This window comes from Branchiostoma lanceolatum, chromosome 2 (genome assembly GCF_035083965.1).
Source record: "Branchiostoma lanceolatum isolate klBraLanc5 chromosome 2, klBraLanc5.hap2, whole genome shotgun sequence".
NCBI classification, from domain to species: Eukaryota; Metazoa; Chordata; class Leptocardii; order Amphioxiformes; family Branchiostomatidae; genus Branchiostoma; species Branchiostoma lanceolatum.
In genome coordinates, this window is record NC_089723.1 from 37,188,813 (window position 1) to 37,209,999 (window position 21,187).

Genomic DNA, 21,187 nt, shown 5'->3' on the forward strand with positions numbered 1-21,187 from the left:
CTGTTTATATGCGCCAATGGTTCCAGTCTATGTTTAATACGTGCTATATGTAGAATATATACTGGGTACCACAGGGGAAAAGAAGGAGGGGAGGTCAACAGATTACATGGGAGAAAACTGTCATGAGAGATTTTGAGGAACTGTGCGTGACTACTTGATATTTTCAACATCATATTGTATTGCAGATATATATTGTACAAGCATAAGTATATCAATAAACTGCAATAAACTACAAAAAAACGAATCTCCGCATTATCCAACAAGAGCTATCAACCACTCCAAAATCACGACCACAGCACATCCAGAACTTGAACTGAAAAAACCTTTAAAGTCCAGCTGCAGTACCGTAGGTAGCCACTAGGAGGCTCATCATTTGATTTGATTTTGATTTGATTTTGGTTTATTCGCACATATTAAAATCATTTTGTATTACAATTGTAAGAAGAAAATATGCGTGCTGGGGGAAGAAAAAAAGCCATAATGGCTTATACAAGGTCTTCCCCCATCTAAATTAACAAAAAGATAACAATTCATAACATAATTATAGTAGTAAATGATAATAACAAATCAGACAATAATAATAGTAACAGAATACTGACAAAGTAGTCACTTAGAGGGTCAATCGCAGTTAACAAAATTACAATAATATAACAATTCATAACATAATTGTAGTAATAAATAATAACAATATCACATCAAATCATACGATAATAATTATCGAAATTGACCTTCGTTTTCCCAACCCCCACCAATCCACCAAATTTTGTCGTATTGTATTGCAGATACACATTGTACAAACACAAGTATATCAATAAACTGAATAAAGAAGTACAATGTTTTCTACACACTCCTACATCAATTGTTCAAAGCTCTAATCCGTTAAGTGAATGTGAAATACCTGTACAGGAAATCTGAAGGACTTCTTTTTGAGTTTTCATCACTCAGATGTCATATCTCATGTCCATCGCTAGGAAGAAAAAAGTGTAGGGTCGGCAGGTTTTTGCTAGGGCCGGTCTGGTAACCAGAAACACAACATTTATTTTCTTAGGCCTTACACTTGCGTCATGGCACAACTCTATTTCAAGTTCATTATCGACATCAAGCAGCAGCGGTCGTCAGCCTTTCCTCAATGAGAATGACTGGCTTACGTGACAAGGACAGTAGTTGTGCGTGAATGAAATTATTGAACTTGGGTTAGATTTTACAACTCTCACAATGCCAATATAGGCAGATAACCCAAGGACTGCTTTGTCATTAGGAAAGATACTAAAACCCACGATTAATCCAACCTGATCATATTAGAGATTTACATACAATATTAGCTAATATTGTTTTGTACGAGTAACTGCGGTAGAATTTTAAGATATGTTGTATTTCCATTTTGACCGTAGGAAAGTCACTGTAAAATTTGTTAGACCGATAGAGCTTCACATAGCTTCTGCTAGAGATAAAGTGATCGTCGTGAATAACACGAGTCTTGAAATGATTGCACTTGCGTCAATGTACACGTCTAATTCTGCTCTCTAGACCCAAGCAACAGCGGTCGTCAGCCTTTCCTGGATAATAATGACTAGCTCATGTTACAAGGACAAGGACGTCAGTTGTACGTGTGTGAAATGATTGCGCATGCGTCGTTGCACTAGTCTACTTCTACTTTCGACATGCAGTAACAGCGGTCGTCAACCCTTCCTCAGTAATAATAATCGGCAACCTTCATTGTAAATTCATGCCCTACGGGGCTAAGTACGGGCATACAGATATACAGATGCAGAAACCACTGGATGATTTTTTATTTATTTTTTATTATTCAAAGTAGATTAACATAACAGAAGGGGTTGTGGCAAGCCCTTAGTATAAGAATATAAGATATACATCATTGGTCAATATAATAAACGAGGATATATAAAAGAACTTACAGAATAAGTCTCTCGTAGGTATAAGTAACATATGTGTTATACCCCACATTTAAGAATACTAGCAAGCTCGGAACCACTGGATGATGATGATAATGATGATGTTAATGATGATGATAATCATGATGATGATGTTGATGATGATGATGATGATAATGATGATGATAATGATGATGATAATGATGATGATAATGATGATGATAATGATGATGTTAATGAGGATGACAATGATGACGATGATAACACTGACGGGACCTCTAATACTGATCTAAAACATTGGTTCAGAACGTACTCTAATTACATAGGTTCGGGTTCTTCTCGTCTCGTTGTCTGTCCTATTTAAAACATAGATGGAGATGGGTTTGTTTGAATTTTTCAATGTCTGGCTTACGTGACAAGGGCGTTGGTTGTACGTGTGTGAAATAGATTCAGTTGAACGTGCGTCATCGTACAAGTCTATTTCTATTTCCGACATCAAGTAACCTATACTGTCATCAGCCTTTCCTCAGTAATGATGGCTGGTTTACGTGACCAGGACGTTGGTTGGGCGTGAGTGAAATAAATTCACTTGTACGTGCGTCATTGTACACATCTATTTCCACTTCCGACATCAAGTAACCTGCTGAGATGCTTCAGCTACCAATGTTCGCAAGCCCAAAATAACTTCTGACTACTCTCCAATCGACTAATAGCTACTTGAAAAAGCATCATGCTTCACCTCAATCCGGGCTGACTGCTTTACCTTACCTTTACTCTCCAGGCAGATGTTAGTGGAGAAGATTGTGACCTTGTTCACAACATTCAACTGATGTGAACCATGATGCTTCTTCAAGTAGCTAGTGATAGTGCAATGTGGCTTCGCCACGGCTCGCTTTTTTTGGCCAAGCCAAGATAGAGAGGGGTGAGAGAGAGAGGGGGTCGTCAGAGAGATGCTTTGGTCCCATTTCAAACCCGGGCCCGGCCAGGCAGCTTGATGGAACAAAAAGTGTGACATGAAAAACAAAAAAAAAGACGCAAAACGTATAAAAATTACTCCTAACCATATAATGTGTATTTTCTTGATATGCATTTTTTTAAAATTCATCCGGTTTCGCAAACAGCCCGGCCGGGCCCCGGACTGGACCAAAGCAACAGAGAGAGATTCTTTTTGTTACCTCAATGGGGCTTAACTTCACAGGAGACGTTGTTGTTGGTTTGCATAACACAAATTCAGCTCGCATTGCGAGATTTCATCACGTCAATAGACCAACCATTGGGTCCCATATAATGGCCACGTGATCTTCAGCTTGGCATAAAAACACACGTACGCCGCGTCCTGTAATAAACTCCCAGAGTTCATCTATGACCGGGAGTAACCTCAAGTCGCAGGATCAACATCCTCCGCGACCTATCTCTCCGCGAAAACGCCCTAGAAAAAGAGAACTGTGACCTAACATAACCCCATTCGTCGGTCGACCCTGTCTTTCCGCGAAAACGCCCTTGAAAAAGGGAAATGTGACCGCTAGTAACCCCGTACGCGTCCACGCTTTCCTGTAGTCGTGAGTAAAGACAAGGAAGGACCTATTTCGGTGTTGTGTATCCTTGAAAATTTGTACTAGCATTGGCGAGATGTCCCAACAAACAGGGTAATGAGAGAGCGGAAGAGAGAGCGGCCTTTGTTTTGCCTACCTGCTGCTATTGGCTTGATAAAGACCGTCGTATATAGTATTCGGCAAACCAAAATGTACAGTTCTAGTACAGTATGTTCCGACACTCCTATATTTCGACGCACCTATGGTAGGGTAAGGGTCCAGGTTAGAACTTTGGGGTGCCGTAGCCGTATCAACAACGCAAATTTGATTCCGAAATTATGCATTTTTTTGGTAAACAGTTGACGGTGGCCTGCGGACCTATCCTTTAGTATTCTAATTACTGGCATTGGCGAGATGTCCCAACAGACAGGTTAATTGGAGAGTGGGAGGCCTTTATTTTACCTCCCTGCTGCTATTTGGCTTGATAAAGACCATCGTTTTCGGCAAACCAATATTATATGGATGTATCAACGCGGACAGCCCTACATGTACATTTTGGTTTGCCGAATTCGACGGTATACATACAGTATGTTCCGACACCTTGTTTCGACGCCCCTATAGTAGGGTTAGGGTTAGAAATTTGGGGTGCCTTAGCAGTATCAACAACGCAACTCCGAAATTATGCATTTTTTGGCAAAAAGTTGACGGTGGCCTCCAATTGTGTTGATGCAGACTGATCCTTTAGTATTCTAATTACTGGCATTGGCGAGATGTCCCAAAAATGAGGATAATGAGGTCGAGTGGAAGGCCTTTATTTTACCTCCCTGCCGCTATTGGCTTGAAAAGGCGATAGTCACCTGTTATGACAATATTTCCATAAATGTGGTAAATCTAATAGATATGATAAATAAAAGCTGGCAAGAGGAAGATTATATTAATTAGGTTTCACTTTGTCTGCAGGGTATTGTTAACTTTTAACATATAGTCTAATTCCAAATCAACAAGATGAAGTCCACTTTTACCTGTATACACAAAATAAACTGAACCAGATTTGGACCCAAGACCAAGTCATTCCGCACAGCGTGTCGGGAAATCGCACTCTTGGAATAACGAGAAACCCATCGAATGACATGCACAGAAACTGGATAGATTTAGTCAGTCGTTCGTCATTTCGGATGTTATGCTACGGTCCCATTTCCAATCCGAGGCCCGGCCGGGTTGTTTGTGTAAACGAAAAATAGAAAAATGCATAACAGGAAAATATACAGTATATGGTTAGGATAAATATTTTTAACGTTTTTTGCCTTTTGTTGTATTTTATATCACATTTTTCATTCCCATAGGCTGCCCGGCCGGGCCCCGCTTTGGAAAGGCGACCGAAGCATCAGTTAAGGAACAGGTGCGACCTCGTCGGGCCAAAGCACCCTTACTGGGCAAGTTTCCAACAAGCTATCCTGGGGCTTTCTTTATACAAGGTCGTAGCTTGTTTAGTACAGCTTGCGTTATGTTTCACATGAACCATCTGGAAAAGTTTTTGAGGGTCTACGTGGGGGGTAAAGGCCATGGAGGATAAAGTGCTATGGATGAAGCTCTCTGGATTGGTTCGAGCGGGAGCTCGAACTAAGTAAGTAAGTACATGGGGGGGGGGGGGGATGTCCCGTCAACGCTTTACACTAAATTAAGAATTACCCCCTATGTATTAGTATTACGCTAAAATCTAGGAAGACAATTACGCAACATTTGGTTAGCCTCCGATACAGACTCCTCCCGGCTGTTTTCTTTCTCAAGTTATTGTTTTTATACTATTACTTTTTTTTCCAATTGCTGGCCAACAACAAGAAAAAAATGTAATAGTCACCATACGGTGATTTGCACCATTCACCCGGACGGGAGACCTGGCTTGTATCAACCAACAAAAGGGTCAGTGTCACCCTGCAAGGGGCGGTATAACCCCGGCGACTAACGTTACCTATTCTAGCCAATTATTCATTTTTTTTGCCCAATTCCACGATCCGAACCCTCACAGGAAGGCCTTATGGAAGGCCAGTTTCAAAACTGCCAACAGCGTAACATAAATAGACTTTGATTATAAGCGTGCCGGTGAACATGCATACCCACGGTATCGTTACGTGTTGTTGTTGTGAAATTTCGCTACATAGGTTGACCGACAGTAACCTTTCCCGCTAATCCTGGGGAAATGAATTTCCCACGAGATGACCTCGCGTGACCTTACAAAACGTGAGTTCACCAACATGACCTGAGATAACCTCCGCGGGCCTACATTCTGAGTGGAGGACGTGACGGGTGGAACTCGTGCCCTCAAACAACCCCGTCTTCTCGCACTGTGTAGTAGGTCGTTGACCTCGGGAGCACGACTGACGTCACCGGCCCAGGCGTTCCTTGTAAGGGTGACGCAACTGTTGGCGCCTGCGCCTAGACCTTCAAGTATAAACAAGGGCTTAAACCATTGAAAAACCATTACTTATAAGGGTACGTTTGTGAATATTAGACATCCAGGTCAGGAAAAAGGGAGTAAAATTGAATCTTTACAACTGGATTAATACATTTGTATACTCATGTATACTCATATACATTTGTTTACTCATGTGTATAATCAAATGTTTGGGTATAACGTTACAAATGTATTTATCCAGTAGTAAAGATTCAATTTCATTCCTCTTTCCTTAAGGGAATTTTGTTTGAGAACCGATTGGAATAGGTTGAAATACTGTGATCACGGTTCTATACGTCTGTACATGTAACGTTATCTGTATATAACGTTACCTGTTTTTTTTTTCTTTCCCTGATTGTATTTTTTAATGTTTGTGCCCAGGGTTATTTGAAAAGCAGATCCGTAGATCTGAGATGTACTCTGGTTTAATGAATAAATGAATTGAAATTGAATTGTTTGTGAAATCTGTGTAGTTCTGGATTGGCTATGGTAGGACCGTGAAATGAATTCTAACCGTATTGAGTCATTGCATTTAATGACCCTTCTCCATCTTGGGGTTATTGACACCCCCACGAGATAGTGGAATGATCGTCAGCTGGCTGCTTGAAGCCTGAAGGACCGATCCAAGTGCACTGGTAGGGAGGGGGCGGGAGTGATTTGCAGACAAGCCGTTTTGAATTTGTCACAGATGTATTTGATGACACTTGACATCGTTGAACAGATTATCATTTAAGGGAGATCTTTCAAGGGTAAGTATCTATCGTCTGAAGTTTCGATTCCTGATACAATGACACCCTCTTTAAGTGTCTATTTCCACTTTCCCCATTCCTAGCATTCTAGGTCTCTGATGAATGAATGAATGAGTTGATTTCTTTCAGTGTTATTTGCTGAAAACAAACTTTATTATAACTGAACTGTGACAGAATAACATAAACAAATCAAATATAAAGAATACCTAAATGAACACAGCCATGTGCTTATCATCTCTACAGCTACCATAATGGAACTTAATTAGTGGGTAGATAGCAACAATCAAAATAATTGAAAAAACTATGACGAGTATTTCAGGGATATACTATAATACAAGGGATAGATAAACAAGTGCAGAGAACGTACCCAAATGAACACAACAATTAAGGAACATAACCCTGTGCCTATCCTCACTACAGCTACTAATACTATAATAGAACTCAACTAGTTGATAGAACGGAAAAACTAAAGAATATCAAAACAAAGCTATCAGTAAAATAACAGTGATGCTATCTTATAAGGAATAGATAAAGTGTTACCAAGTAATGTCCTTAGTGTTACAACAAAAAAACATAAGATACAGTATTAACAAAGCTAAAGTAACAAGCACATATAAGAGGCCTAAAATACCTCTACCTGTATAAATATGACAGTTTGTTAGTTATACCTACTAAATCTAGAGCTACAATAACAATAACAACATGCTACTGGTAGCTCTAAAATGCTAACATTGAACCTGAACTGTAACAGAATAAACAACGTTAAGAAACGTAACAAAAGGGACCTCAATAAACATAACCATTTCTACAGATACCATTCCAAAACTCATGTAGTAGGCAAGTTAAAAGTTAGTTAAAATCCTCCCACACTATTACGTGTATAGGGCGGTGCCCTATCTCCGTTTCGTAGCCCTGGGCCACACTGTGGTGCAATCACTGCAGCAGGTGGTTACTGGCAGTGGAGTAGTGTGTTTAACTTTCATAAGAAAACCAAGTTATACTATAAACTAAGAAATATGGTGTTATGACTACATATAGATATAGTCTTGTGCATAAACATAGACTAAATAAAACATAATCTTCTCCGAGTACAAGTACTCGGCGAAGATAATAATTGAAACAAAGCTACAAGCAAAAAAGAACACTGGTGCGGTCATGTATGAAATAAAAGAGGAGACTCAAAGACAGCAAGCCTTGTCATCAAAGTATGATAATGTGAATGGTAAAACAGAAAACTCCATAAGAAAAGAAACCATACAAGGTTTGTCTCAGGACTCACATCATAATCTCCCCCAAAAAACACATCAAAATAATAAACACTTGGGGGGGGGGGGGGCTTTTTAATACACCTAATGCAATGCCTTATTGTCTTCTCTCAGTTCAGCTGATGAAAACTTTTCATTCTTTCATGTGTGATTTCATGTATGTCTTCAGAGAATACTGCCTACTGCACTGCTTTTGACACTACTTTCTCCCTGTGTGAGTCCGCAAGTGTTTATTCAGATTACCGAGCTCACTGAACTGCCTGCTGCACTTCTTACATCTATAAGGTTTCTCCCCTGTGTGAGTCCGCATGTGTTTCTTAAGACTCCACAACACACTGAACTGCATGCTGCACTCTTCACACCTGTAGGGTTTCTCCCCTGTGTGAGTCCGCATGTGAGTCTTCAGATGACCCAGCTCAATGAATTGCCTGCTGCACTCCTCACACTTGTAGGGTTTCTCCCTTGTGTGAGTCCGCATGTGTCTCTTCAGATGACTCAGCTGACTGAACTGACTGTTGCACTCCTCACACCTGTAGGGTTTCTCACCTGTGTGAGTCCGCATGTGTCTCTTCAGATCACTCTGCTGACTGAACTGACTGCTGCACTCCTCACACTTGTAGGGTTTCTCCCCTGTGTGAGTCCGCATGTGAGTCTTCAGATGACCCAGCTCAATGAATTGCCTGCTGCACTCCTCACACTTGTAGGGTTTCTCCCCTGTGTGAGTCCGCATGTGTCTCTTCAGATGACTCAGCTGACTGAACTGACTGTTGCACTCCTCACACCTGTGTGGTTTCTCCCCTGTGTGAGTTTTCATGTGGTTATTTAGACTACTCAGCTGACTGAACTGCCTGCTGCACTCCTCACACACGTAGGGCTTCTCCCCAGTGTGAGTCAGCTTGTGTTTCCTCAAATTACCCAACTGACTGAACTGCCTGCTGCAGTCCTCACACTTAAAGGGTTTCTCACCACTGTGAATCCGAATGTGTGTCTTCAGATTACCTTGTGTACTGAACTGCTTGCTGCACTCCTTACACTTGTAGGTTTTCTCCCCAGTGTGAGTCTGCATGTGACTCTTCAGATGACTCAGCATTCTAAACTGCCTGCTGCACTCCTCACACTTGTAGGGCTTCTCCCCAGTGTGAGTCCGGATGTGGGTCTTAAGACTGCTTAGCTGACTAAACTGCCTGCTGCAATCCTCACATCTGTAAGGTTTCTCCCCAGTGTGAGTCCGCATGTGAGTCTTCAGATGACTCAGTTTACTGAACTGCTTGCTGCACTTCTCACACCATGGAAGAGTGTTGGCAATCCCTCCTACCCCACCAGTGGAACCATCATCGAGGCAGTTTTCTGCTGCAGCCATGACGTTACTTCTGTAATTATAGTGAAATGAAAATAGAGTTAATGACAAGTAGTCACCAAAAGTTTGCATAATAGCACATGTTGCAATGTCCTTGAAGTCACATGACAGATAATCCTAGATTGGCGTTCGTTCCACATAACAAATAACAAAAATTTCTGCCATCTTGGATCCCTGTGTATATAACAGGAAAACACAGACACACACCAAACCTAGACAGACACCACACACACACAGACACACAGATACCACACAAAAGCACACACACATACAAATACAGACACACACATATTAGTCCAGATACAGGGACACCACACCCAAACACATACAAATACATACACCATACACACACACACGCACACACACACACACGCACACACACACACCAAGCATGCACACACACACATGCAAAACAGACACCACACACAAACACACACACACACACACACACACACACACACACACCAAATACAAAACAGACACCACACACACATAGTAGTATAGTAGTAGTATCCAGTATTTTGATTATACTATACACATACTAGTACAGACAAATGGACACCAAACACATACACACATACAAAGAATCAAACACCTCACATACAAACACCGCAATAGCACACGCAAACCTTAACACACACACACATTCACCATTGAGTCTTACCGTGCTAGGTTGGAGGCCTGTCCTGACACAAACAGACAGACACACTCTATGACACCTACACAGACCAACAGGGTTCAAGATAAACCGCCACCGTAGCAGTTAGTGAACCGCCCCCAAGAAAACCTGTTAGACCCCGCTGTCAACAAGCACTGGTGGACACCAGATGTGAGGATCTGTTTAGGGGATTTCCAACATACGTATGTCAAGTCCTGTGTGTCTTTTTTGAGCCAAAAAGTAAACATTTGCACACATGCAACTATTTCATCTTAGATTCTATGTTACCTCTAAGTCCTCTAAGTCTCCTAACACAATGCTTTTGCATTTTTTGGTTCCTCCCACCTAGTTTTAACGGATATGTTACGCTAGTCAGTGCCCTGTATGTGTCTATTTAAGTATTGTATTTAAGATTAATCAACACAAAAACGCACGCACCTAGGCACACGCGCACACACATACACAGACTTAATGTAATGTAGCGGTTAGTGAACCGCCCTCAACAAAACACCAGACCACGCTGTCAACAGCCACTGATTGAAACCAGATGTGAGGATCCGATTGGGGTTTCGAACATACGCAAGTCAAGTCCTTCGTATCTTTGGGGCCAAAAGTAAGCTTTTGCACACAATCAACTATTCCGTCTAGATTTTATGTTACAACACATTCAAAGACAGCAAATTGAGTTATTTGAAGCTTTTTTTTTAGTAAAAGAGAGCGGGTAACCCCTACAACACCCTTTTAAATCTTATCTTGGCGCGCTCGTTGACTGCCCAGAAAAAAAAAGGTACTAAAACCACCGCTAAATCGTGACTTGTAGTCTATCAGCTTACACAGCCTGACATAGATATTCATCATCACTTCTTACCTGAAAGGTCTCGACGATTGGAACAGTAGAAACCGGCGTATTCGAGGACAAATATAGATCAGAGAGCGTCCGTCCAAACGATTCTGACAAGCTTTCACGAACGGAACTGCGCCGTCGATGACCCGGAAGTACAGTGCCGGGGTCAGTTTCTTGTACCTGATTACCCACAAGAAGCTGAAGATGACCGCCTACCGGTGACCAGATCACGGCATGCCGTGCACTTTTCACGAGTTTTCACTCTCACCACAGGATCAAGTTGCGTGTCGTGTCGCATCTTTACCGTATTTAGACACGTCTATCATGAGTATAGACCTTTTCGTGCTTCACTTCTCCCGTATTAAGAAAATAGCCCGCTTCTACTCTCTAAGCAGAGGTTTCGGTCCAAGGGGTTATTGCATTGACGCTTTTTCTGCGGCCTTTTCTATGATTCTCTGTTTCCCTAGAAGTGACCGCGATTTGTTCCAAACTCCTCCCGCTAATCACTGCAAATAACATAGAAACATAGTAAACGACAAAATAACCGCAAGAGGCCGAAAAATACTAGTATACCCCTGCTTGGAGAGAAGGTCGCCTTAAGTGCTGTTCCGTTATCACTCAAACAAGGATGGCAAATTACTTTAATGTGATTCAGGTGTGTTGTTAAGAATTGATCTGAATAATCAACGTATCAGCGACCATAAGCGACCATGTGTACCATTGGTCTAATGTCTGCATGTTGTACTGATATCTGTCAAAAACGTGTTGATATATAGGCGTTGTGAATAAGAATATACCTGAGCTGATGAAGGAGTGGAGGATGCCATCCGAAAGCTACTCAAGCTGCAATATTTTAGACGTATCAGTTTAATTCCTCAATATTTCTAAAGAATATACCTATCTCCAATTAATAAGTTGACTTCCTTCAATGTTATGACCAAGAAACCTGTATTGTAACTTATCTGTTTTATTTCATTTCTTAACATAATCAAATGTAAAATAACCAATCTAAATTGACATTACCTTCTGCCTGTCATATTCAAAGCTACTATAATAGAGCTAAACAAGTACTAAGTAGGTACATGATAACAATAAAAATAATTGAAAGTGTTATGAGGAATAAAACAGTGATGCTAGAAAATAAGGAATTTACAGTGTTATACCACAAACGTTTTTTTCTTCTATTTTCTTAAGCTTAATCAACAAGCACAGAAAAGAAACCTACAAATTATCTACGTGTCTACATTAAACACCAAAATCAGTTTGTTCAGTAAAAATAACAAAATGCTACTGGTAGCTCTGAAATGCTACAGTTAAACCTGACCTGTTAAAGAATAGATGACTATCATCTATACAGCTAACATATTACAACTGTTACTAGGATTGACCTTTAAACATAGAATGTTTGAATCAAAATGATTTCTACTATTAGGTAAGAATCAAAATAATTGAAATACTACCATATAAGGAATAGACAGTGTTATGACAAACATCGTGCTTCCAAATACAGCAAGACTTAGTATGATAACATATACCAGGAAACTAGGTACTAGTAATAAAAACAAACCAAACTAGATATGTCTTAAACTGCTACAATAAACTTCAAAACAAATTAAAAGAGCATCAATGGCCTAAGTCAAGTGTACAATATGTTTGCAAATATATGCATTGAAATTCAAGCCATGTAACATTGCTCCACAGGTAATGAAATAAACCTAACAAACGATTTGACACCTTTTCTAGGGTATTCCTTCTGAAGAATTTGTTACACGTGTGTTTTCATGTGCGTCTTCAGATTATTCAGTTGACTGAACTCCTACTGCACTTCAGACACCGGCAGGGTTTCTCACGTGAGTTTGCATGTGGCTTTTAAGATGATCAAGCCTACTGAACTGCCTGCTGCATTCCTCACACGTGTAGGGCTTCTCCCCTGTGTGAGTCCGCATGTGTTTCTTCAGATTACCCAGGTCACTAAACTGCCTGCTGCACTCCTCACAGCTGCAGGGTTTCTCCCCAGTGTGAATCCGCATGTGATTTTTCAGATTACCCAGCTCACTGAACTGCCTGCTGCACTCCTCACACCTGTAGGGTTTCTCTCCTGTGTGAGTCCGCATGTGTCTCTTCAGATTACCCAGCTCACTGAACTGTCTGCTGCACTCCTCACACCTGTAGGGTTTGTCCCCAGTATGAGTTTGGATATGAGTCTTCAGATTACTCAGCTGACTGAACTGCCTGCTGCACTCCTCACACGTGTAGGGTTTGTCCCCTGTGTGAGTCCGCATGTGTTTCTTTAGACTACCCAGCTCATTGAACTGCTTGTTACACTCCTCACACTTGTAAGGTTTGTCCCCTGTGTGAGTCCGCATGTGTCTCTTCAGACTACCCAACACATTAAACTGCCTGCTACATTCCTCACACCTGTAGGGTTTCTCCCCCGTGTGAGTCCGCATGTGTTTCTTCAGAACACCCAGCTCATTAAACTGCTTGCCACAATCCCCACACTTGTAGGGCTTCTCACCTGTGTGAGTCCGCATGTGTTTTTTCAGACTACCCAGCTCACTAAACTGCCTGCTGCACTCCTCACACGTGTAGGGCTTCTCACCTGTGTGAGTCCGCATGTGTTTCTTCAGAACACCCAGCCTACTGAACTGCCTGCTGCACTTCTCACACCTGTAGGGCTTCTCCCCTGTGTGAGTCCGCATGTGTGTCTTCAGATGACATGTTGTACTGAACAGCTTGCAGCACTCCTCACACCTGTAGGGTTTCTCCCCTGTGTGAGTCCGCATGTGTCTCTTCAGAGCACCCAGCTGACTGAACTGCTTGCTGCACTCCTCACACCTGTAGGGTTTCTCCCCAGTGTGGATTCGCATGTGTTCCTTCAGATCACCAAGCCCACTGAACTGTCTGCTGCACTCCTCAAACTTGTAGGGCTTCTCCCCTGTGTGAGTCCGCCTGTGTCTCTTCAGACGACTTGGCGAACTGAACTGCTTGCTGCACTCCTCACACCTTTGAAGAGTGTTGGCAAGTCCTTCTACCCTGCCATTGGCGGTGCCAGCACGGCAGGTCTTTGTTGCAGCCATGAAGTCACTTCTATTATAAAAAGTGAACGTAAATTCAGTAAATGATGGAAAGTTTGCATTACAGTGAAATGCTACACCATTCTATCTGCTTGGAGACATGTGACGGATATACATGTATCTAGATCTAGAATTGGTCAGGGTAACAAATCTCAGAGTAGATTTTTTGCTGGTACCTCTTTACTCTCACCTCTCAAATAAACGTACCGGTACGTTTATTTTTTTCGCCTATAGTTCCACCCGGTACGTTCTTATTCTAGACGGTACGTTTATTGTTTTTTGAAAAATTGAGGCTTTGCTAACCAGGAATCCCTCTAAAATCGTCAGAGTTAAGGTTTTTCTGCCCATATTTCCCCGGTATTTTTGCTCGTAATTCGCTATTTTTTGGCCTACCGGCGTTGATTTTCTCGCCGCTTTAACGGCATTGTGAAAAGTATCCTGGTGGCACTCGTAACATATCGGTCGATATCGCTATGACCCGGTCCGCTATGACGCTACAAAGTAAACCGGAAAATAATACGCAACATTGACAATCTAAAATACAATTTTCATACAAATAACTTTGATAGTCTCTGTTTACATCGTAAACCAAAGCACGCTGATCAAAAACGTGTGGAGTAGAGTGCACGCCTGCACGGGGAATAATAATTTCCTGACCACTATATCCGTAGTATCGGCAACGCGGCGGAAGAATTATTTGTTCGCAGAAGACATGTAACACGTTAAAACAACAATCATAACTTAACTTCCCTTGTGATATGTGTTTTGAGGCCACAAAATCTGTAAAACGGCAGAAATATGTCTGATATGATTCGGTAAACAACAGCGCGAAATCGCGAAACATGGCCGCCACTCTCAGGCATGGCGACAGTAAAACTAGCAGCATATTGCGTAGTGCGGATACCGATCTTTAAAATGATACCGTAAACGCATGGAAATATTATATTTTTTGGGCAACGATAGACACATAGTGCCATATTTATTTTCAGAGGGTTCATTTTCTTAAATAATCGTAAGATTTTCCCAATTTTGGCGGTTCATTGCGGGTTTCTAGTGTCAATACGTAATGGGTAACTTCTTAGTATGTGCGGTCTGTGACGTTGAGCTACTTTTACAGTCCATCTCTGTTCAATATTGTGGGATTTACCGCGGGAACTCGAAATCCGAGCGTCTCACTTTGTTTTCGACGCTATGGAGCAAAAGTTTATAGATATATTTCTTTTGTGGAAGGACTGTGTTCATATTTGTTTTTTTTGTGGTTGATGTCTTTAGAAAATATGATCAGGTACATTTAACTTAAGTACTCTGATGATTTTTGTTATATGTCACTGATTGTCAGTCATAATAAAATGATATAACAATTTTCTTTGATCACTTGCTTCAAGTTCCAAGTAGAAAAAGCATGTATCATGTACATTTTCACTTGTTGAATTTGAAAGCACCGTGGCCCCTGGTTAGGGGTCATAGCGGGGAACCTATGCCCAATTTTTCAATATTACTATTATATGTTACGAAGAGGCGAGGAAGATCATCATGATTTGAACAAGCTATGGACAGTTGTTCTGTTCAATATCTATATACTTAATAGGTATGGCATAATTGACTAAATATAAGTTACCTACCTGCTTATTATCTTATATCCCTCTGACAGTGACAGTTGTACATGTATGGACACAGTTTACCTAGACTCGACTGTCGATTTTTGACATTTTCCGGGGGGTACTTTTATTCCAGGGGCTACTTATATTACATTTTGAAAATTTGTCCGGTGGGTACTTCTATTCCAGGGGGTACTTCTATTTGAGAGGTGAGAGTAGCTTCATATAAGCCTAGACAGAGTCATTAGAAGATCTGTTAGGAGTTTATATAATAACAGCTAGGTAAAAACTCTGCATACACACGCACGAAACCAGACACAGACATACTGACATACACACACACAACAAACATACCATGATGAAACACACACACTACAAACATACTATAATGAAATACAAACACACGTGCGTGCACGCACAACAAACTACAGTGGAACATATACACACACACACGCTTGCACATTAATTAATTTCTAGTATGTTCAGCCATACATTGTATCCCCTCTTACAGCCATCAAATCACATTATTTGCCGACGTTCCAGTTTTACTTTTAGTCCAAAGTTCTTTTACTTCGTTCCTGTAAGTTCGTGTATCCCCTCATTCCTGCTTTGTTCTTCCAATCAAAAGCTCATTGATCAAACTGATGGTCCAACATAGTATTTAGTGATATACTGTTATAATTGTATCCCCACAACATTATCCGAGCGGTACTGTTTGGTTCCTACCCGATGATCGATACCAGTAAGTCGATTGTTTGTTTGTTACGAAGTACAGTGTACTCGTATCAGGATAAATCAACACTGTAGCAGTTAGTGAACTGCCCTCAGCAAATATACACTAGAACCCGCAGTCAACAGGCACTGATGGACACCATATGTGAGGATCCGATAATTTGAGGGTTTCCAACACACAAAACTGAAGTCCTTTGCGCCTTTACAGCCAAAACGTTAACTTTTAAACACATACAACTATTCCGTCAGATTCTATGTCACGTCTAACACAGTAAAGCACAGTAAATTGAGTCATTTGAGGCTTTTTCACAACTTAAAAGAGAGCCGGTAAAACATACGAAATTCCTTGGGCGAGGCCATTGGAGAGGTTACGAACATACAAAACGTACCTACGTCGTGTCCCAAATTCTAATTTTATACACACATGTGAATGCTAGTTAGATTCTATCTCACTTCTACCACGGTATTCCTGGCCTTTGTTGAGTCTTGTGCAGTCTTATTTGTCGACTTTAAAGATATCCCTCAACTACCCTGATCTTGTCTTCACCCGTTCACCGTCCTGCACAAACAAAACAATGTAACCGTCGCGAAATCGTTACTTGTAGTTCTGTACTTGGAACTCGTTACACAGCCTTACACAGAAAGTCGTCAACACTCCTTACCTGACAGTTATCTGCGGTTAGAACAGCTCAGAACGGGAAATAACTGGCGTCTCGAAAGAAAGACGAGAGAGAATCTCTGGACGTCTTTGCGACACGCACTCGCGAACGGAAGTGCGCTGCGGATGACCCGGAAGTACACTGAGGGGGTCAGCTTCTTCTACCTGATTATCCACCAGAAGCTGAAGATGACCGCCTACCGGTGACCAGATCATGTTATGCCGTGTACTCTTGACGAGTTTTTACTCTCTCATCACAGGCAACCTGTGTGTCGCGTATACAGAAAATGTCCGCAAAAACAGATTTCAGTTAGGGAGTAGTGCACATTCAGTTTTTTTTTTTGTTATGACTCAAACAAGAATTGTAAATTGATATGTATGGTTAACGTTCTTTTGACAAACATTTAATCATTACACACAACATAAACAAGTAATGGTGCTTTAAAAATCACCCAGGCGACGCATGGTTGTTAAGGTAAATTAACTGTGGTTTAAAGTCGTTTGGAGGTTTTGATTGTGTCCTCTTTTTCAGCTATTGTGTGTGTGTGTGGGGGGGGGGGGGGTCCTGTCATTGTGATGGTAAGTGGAAAGTGATCTCTTATCAGTTTAACTCAATGTAAAACTATTTTTCAACTACTCGTGACAAAGCTGACATAAGCTATTTTAGTACAATGTGCAGTAGACAACGGTTTAACGGACGTCCTGTCCTACGGAACTGCGACCCCTTTCAGTTGCGTGCATGTGAGGTGAGTGACACAGCCGGGAGTCGAACTCATGGCTTCATGATTCAGTGACAGGGCTGCTAACCACTAGACTGCGCAGTCCTAAAGTAGGGAAGGGGGTGCTATTTTCCAATAGATGATGCTTCAATAAGTAACGTTGGGTAACATAAATTCGTGGGGTACTTAAATTCGGGATTTTTCGAAAACGGGTATTTAGGGATATGTGCTAGATGCAACATCAGTAATACCGCTAGAAATGCAAACTTGACAGACTAACGTATTCAGAACACTGTCTGAAAAGCTTCGATAACCATGCATTAGAAGGCGACGAGGACAAAAACTCTCCGTCCCTTATTGGAACAGTCTGAGGGCTTTGTGGGAGAATCACACTACATCGTTGTCGGCTGGTTTATAAGACAAATGTCACATCCGCTTCCTGCTAAACACAGTTATTTACAAGACAACTTATTTTCTTAAAATTGCTGACCTGCAATTGGACTCTAAGTGTGATCAATCATCAAAACCCCTCTTTGTTGCTACAACCTACGGCACGTGTATTTTCCCGCCGCCATATCATTACCCAGAATCCTGTTGTCAAGCAGACGACAAAGGTTTGTGAGGAACACTTTTTTGTCTAAATGTTGCGTGTGATTGTGGACTGAGGACGATATTTTCCTCAAAGTTTGCTTCTAACACAACAAGGAATACATGGACATAGTAGTATTATCAATGCTACGGCATCCGGCTAACTTTCCATGAATAATGTACACGTTGCCATGTCGACTTTGACGTTCTATAGCTAACGACTCAACACACGGGTTGTTCCCGTAGGCCTGATGTGTGCGGTACGGCCGTTTTTTCGTGTATTTATTTACTTGGACACGTCTATATCCATAGCACTCTCCTCAAGCCAAAGATGGAACGAATAGCTGCTGTATAAAATGTAATTAGCGGTAAGATATTCAAGACGAATCTTCTCTCCCGAATTAATGTTCACCCCTGTCCGACAGCACCGTCATTGTGCGTGCGACGGACGGTAGTTTCAAGTTGAAATATTATGGTGTCAGCACGACTAGAGACAAAATCTACCATATATATGATTAGTGCAAAGATAGTACACGATACTGACAGAATAATAGAAAAAAAGGATGGTTTATTGTTCTGCTAGATTGATTTCAGTCAATCATTATCGGAAAAATGCCGAATTTATGTTACCCAACGTTACATTACCAGACGACTTTTTATAAAATTTCGCTTTTGCGACTTGCGCGGTGCGTGTGTTGAAAAGCGGTATCAATATCATTATCCCCCTGCGGACCCTCAGTGGGTACATCCGGGAACTTTGAATCACGCCATGCTCGAAACTGTCATGGCGGACTAGGACAACAACAACATGTCAGATTCGTCAGACGACGCCGATGGTCCTTTTTTCGTTTCAATTCACGTAATTAAGTATCATTCATTGTCTCTTATGAGAACTAGCTTCGTCGGTGTTTATTCTATTTGTCTGGCTCTTGGCGTCAAGTAGCATATTAATTATTCCTGGTGTATAAATTTGTCCCCTGGGGCGGCCCTATGTCATGTCCTCAGTGATGAAATTGTTTCTGCAATGAGCTTATCATCGATAATTCTTGTGTATCGAAGTTATCAAATATAATAGTATCAAATCCCAAGTCAACTCTCCATTTGTTCTGGTTAGGAAATGGGTGAGAAGCCCTTTACGATCCTTTACCTTTCCACACGCTATCGTCTACCCTTTCTCGGCACCTTTTTCACTTCGCTCATCCAATACTCACTACATCCCATTCCCTCTTCCATCTAATTTACATACGTGCATGTATCTCTCAATTACTCCCAATCCCTAGTTTCTCCTTCGTCTCTCGTAAATCATGGCTATTTGATCGTTGAAGACAAACTCGTAACCAGCGTATCACAAAAGTGTAATTTATTGCTATAAATATTATTTTCCCTTTTTCCCAACGAACTTGTCACAACACACCCAAGAGAATTAAAACTGTTCAAATCTTTAACACCAGACATTGTGAGATGCATATAGCGTCCATACACAGCAGTAAACACAAATACACTTAACGCTAGTTCACAGCCCATCGATAACAAAATAATTGTATTGAGCAGGAAAGGTCGTAACTGTCCACACTAAAGGCATAGTTTCTTAAACATAAGCGTCCCACTTCAACAGCCTCGGAAGTGTCACAACACATACGTATATAGAGTTTCCTAAATCTATTGGACAAAGCAACCTGAATCTCGGCTACAGAGCCAAGGTGTTTTTACAAGAGAAGTGAAAGATCCATTCCCATCCAGGTCTTACAACATTCCCTTCACAGAGACTGCAGTTACCAGCTTATTCTGTCAGTGAACCCTGGACAGAATTTGGCAGTTCGAGACAGAAATATTTCAGCCTAATCCGTCTTTCTTGGCCGACAAAAGTAAAAAAAAACGTTATGACATTTCCATCACGTCATCAACAGTGCTACAAATCTTTTGCAAAATCAAAATCAAGCCACTTGATATGCACCCCAAAATTAAAAATATTCTTCAGAACACTGCCACATGTCTCGGTCAAAATAATTTTCTATTAGTGTTTATCTACAGTCAAACAACAGTCAGCCTTCCTCGATAAGTCCTATACTGTTGGTATGAACAAAAACACCATTCAGGGACGGAAGGGCTATCGCTGAAGAATAGGATACTCGATATGAAGACGTTCCCGACAGTAGTACACTTATCCCAACCGATAGAAATATATTATGCAAATTAGGCCCTCATTTGCATAATTCATCTTCAACCATGTTCGCCTTCACATAACTTCCAAATGCCACAAGTATGAAACTCCAGTTATCTACCAATATGAAATTAAAGTATTTTCTCATTAATTATACAGATTTGGTATTCATTTGCATAACTTTAATCGATTAATGTCCCTCTTTTTCTCAGTTATGTATTGCATATTTAATAGTCTTACCGTTGAGTGAAGTGGGTTTATGAAATTTCTCCATTACTTATGCAAATTAGAATTACTTCGCTGCCACAACATGCATGAGTCCTATCATGGAAAACATTGTAAATATAGATTTTCATTATTAATTATGCAAATAAAGTCCCATTTAGCACGTCATTATGTACATCTTTGTTTAAGCTACCTGCATACTAAATATCATGAATATCCGTCGTTCCTTTGTTCAGTCATTCTCCTTAGAAAATTTTACAATAACGCACCTGCAGTTTCAGAGCAATCTGCTAGGGGGCCCAAACCTACAGCACTTCTTCCTTACATCACAAGCTATTTGCCACCCATAAAAACACCAAAGCATGTTCATGCAGGTCAAAAGATACAAAAATGGAATTTCTGCTGCAGTACTAAGGTAGCATACCAGGGCGCCCAAAATTGACCTTGACCTTTGATTTCCCAACACCTACCCATATACTAAATATCATTACAATCCATCCATATGTTCTTGAGTTATACTAACTACAAACATCAAGAAACACACACACAAACACACACACGCTCAAAACTATATCTCCATTTTTCATGGAGATGATAATGATGCAGAAATCTCCTGACGTCTTCTGAGCGTCACAGATGCCTACTAGCTGCTCACGGAGCTAATGGTTTTACAATGAATC

At 41.0% G+C, this 21,187-nt stretch overlaps 1 protein-coding gene across 1 annotated transcript in view; it reads right to left on the reverse strand.

Annotated features, from left to right (window-relative positions):
• Nucleotides 1-7,960: 7,960 nt before the first annotated feature.
• The window catches only part of LOC136427042 (zinc finger protein 91-like), a 31,129-nt gene continuing 17,902 nt past the window's right edge, over nt 7,961-21,187 (reverse strand). The window contains exons 2-4 of the mRNA XM_066415761.1: nt 12,582-13,839; nt 10,774-10,961; nt 7,961-9,260 (exon numbers count right to left, since the gene is read on the reverse strand). Of these exons, the coding sequence (XP_066271858.1) occupies nt 8,090-9,260; nt 10,774-10,961; nt 12,582-13,829 (2,607 nt within the window). The 5' untranslated portion in view covers nt 13,830-13,839 and the 3' untranslated portion in view covers nt 7,961-8,089. The remainder of the gene's footprint in view (nt 9,261-10,773; nt 10,962-12,581; nt 13,840-21,187) is intronic.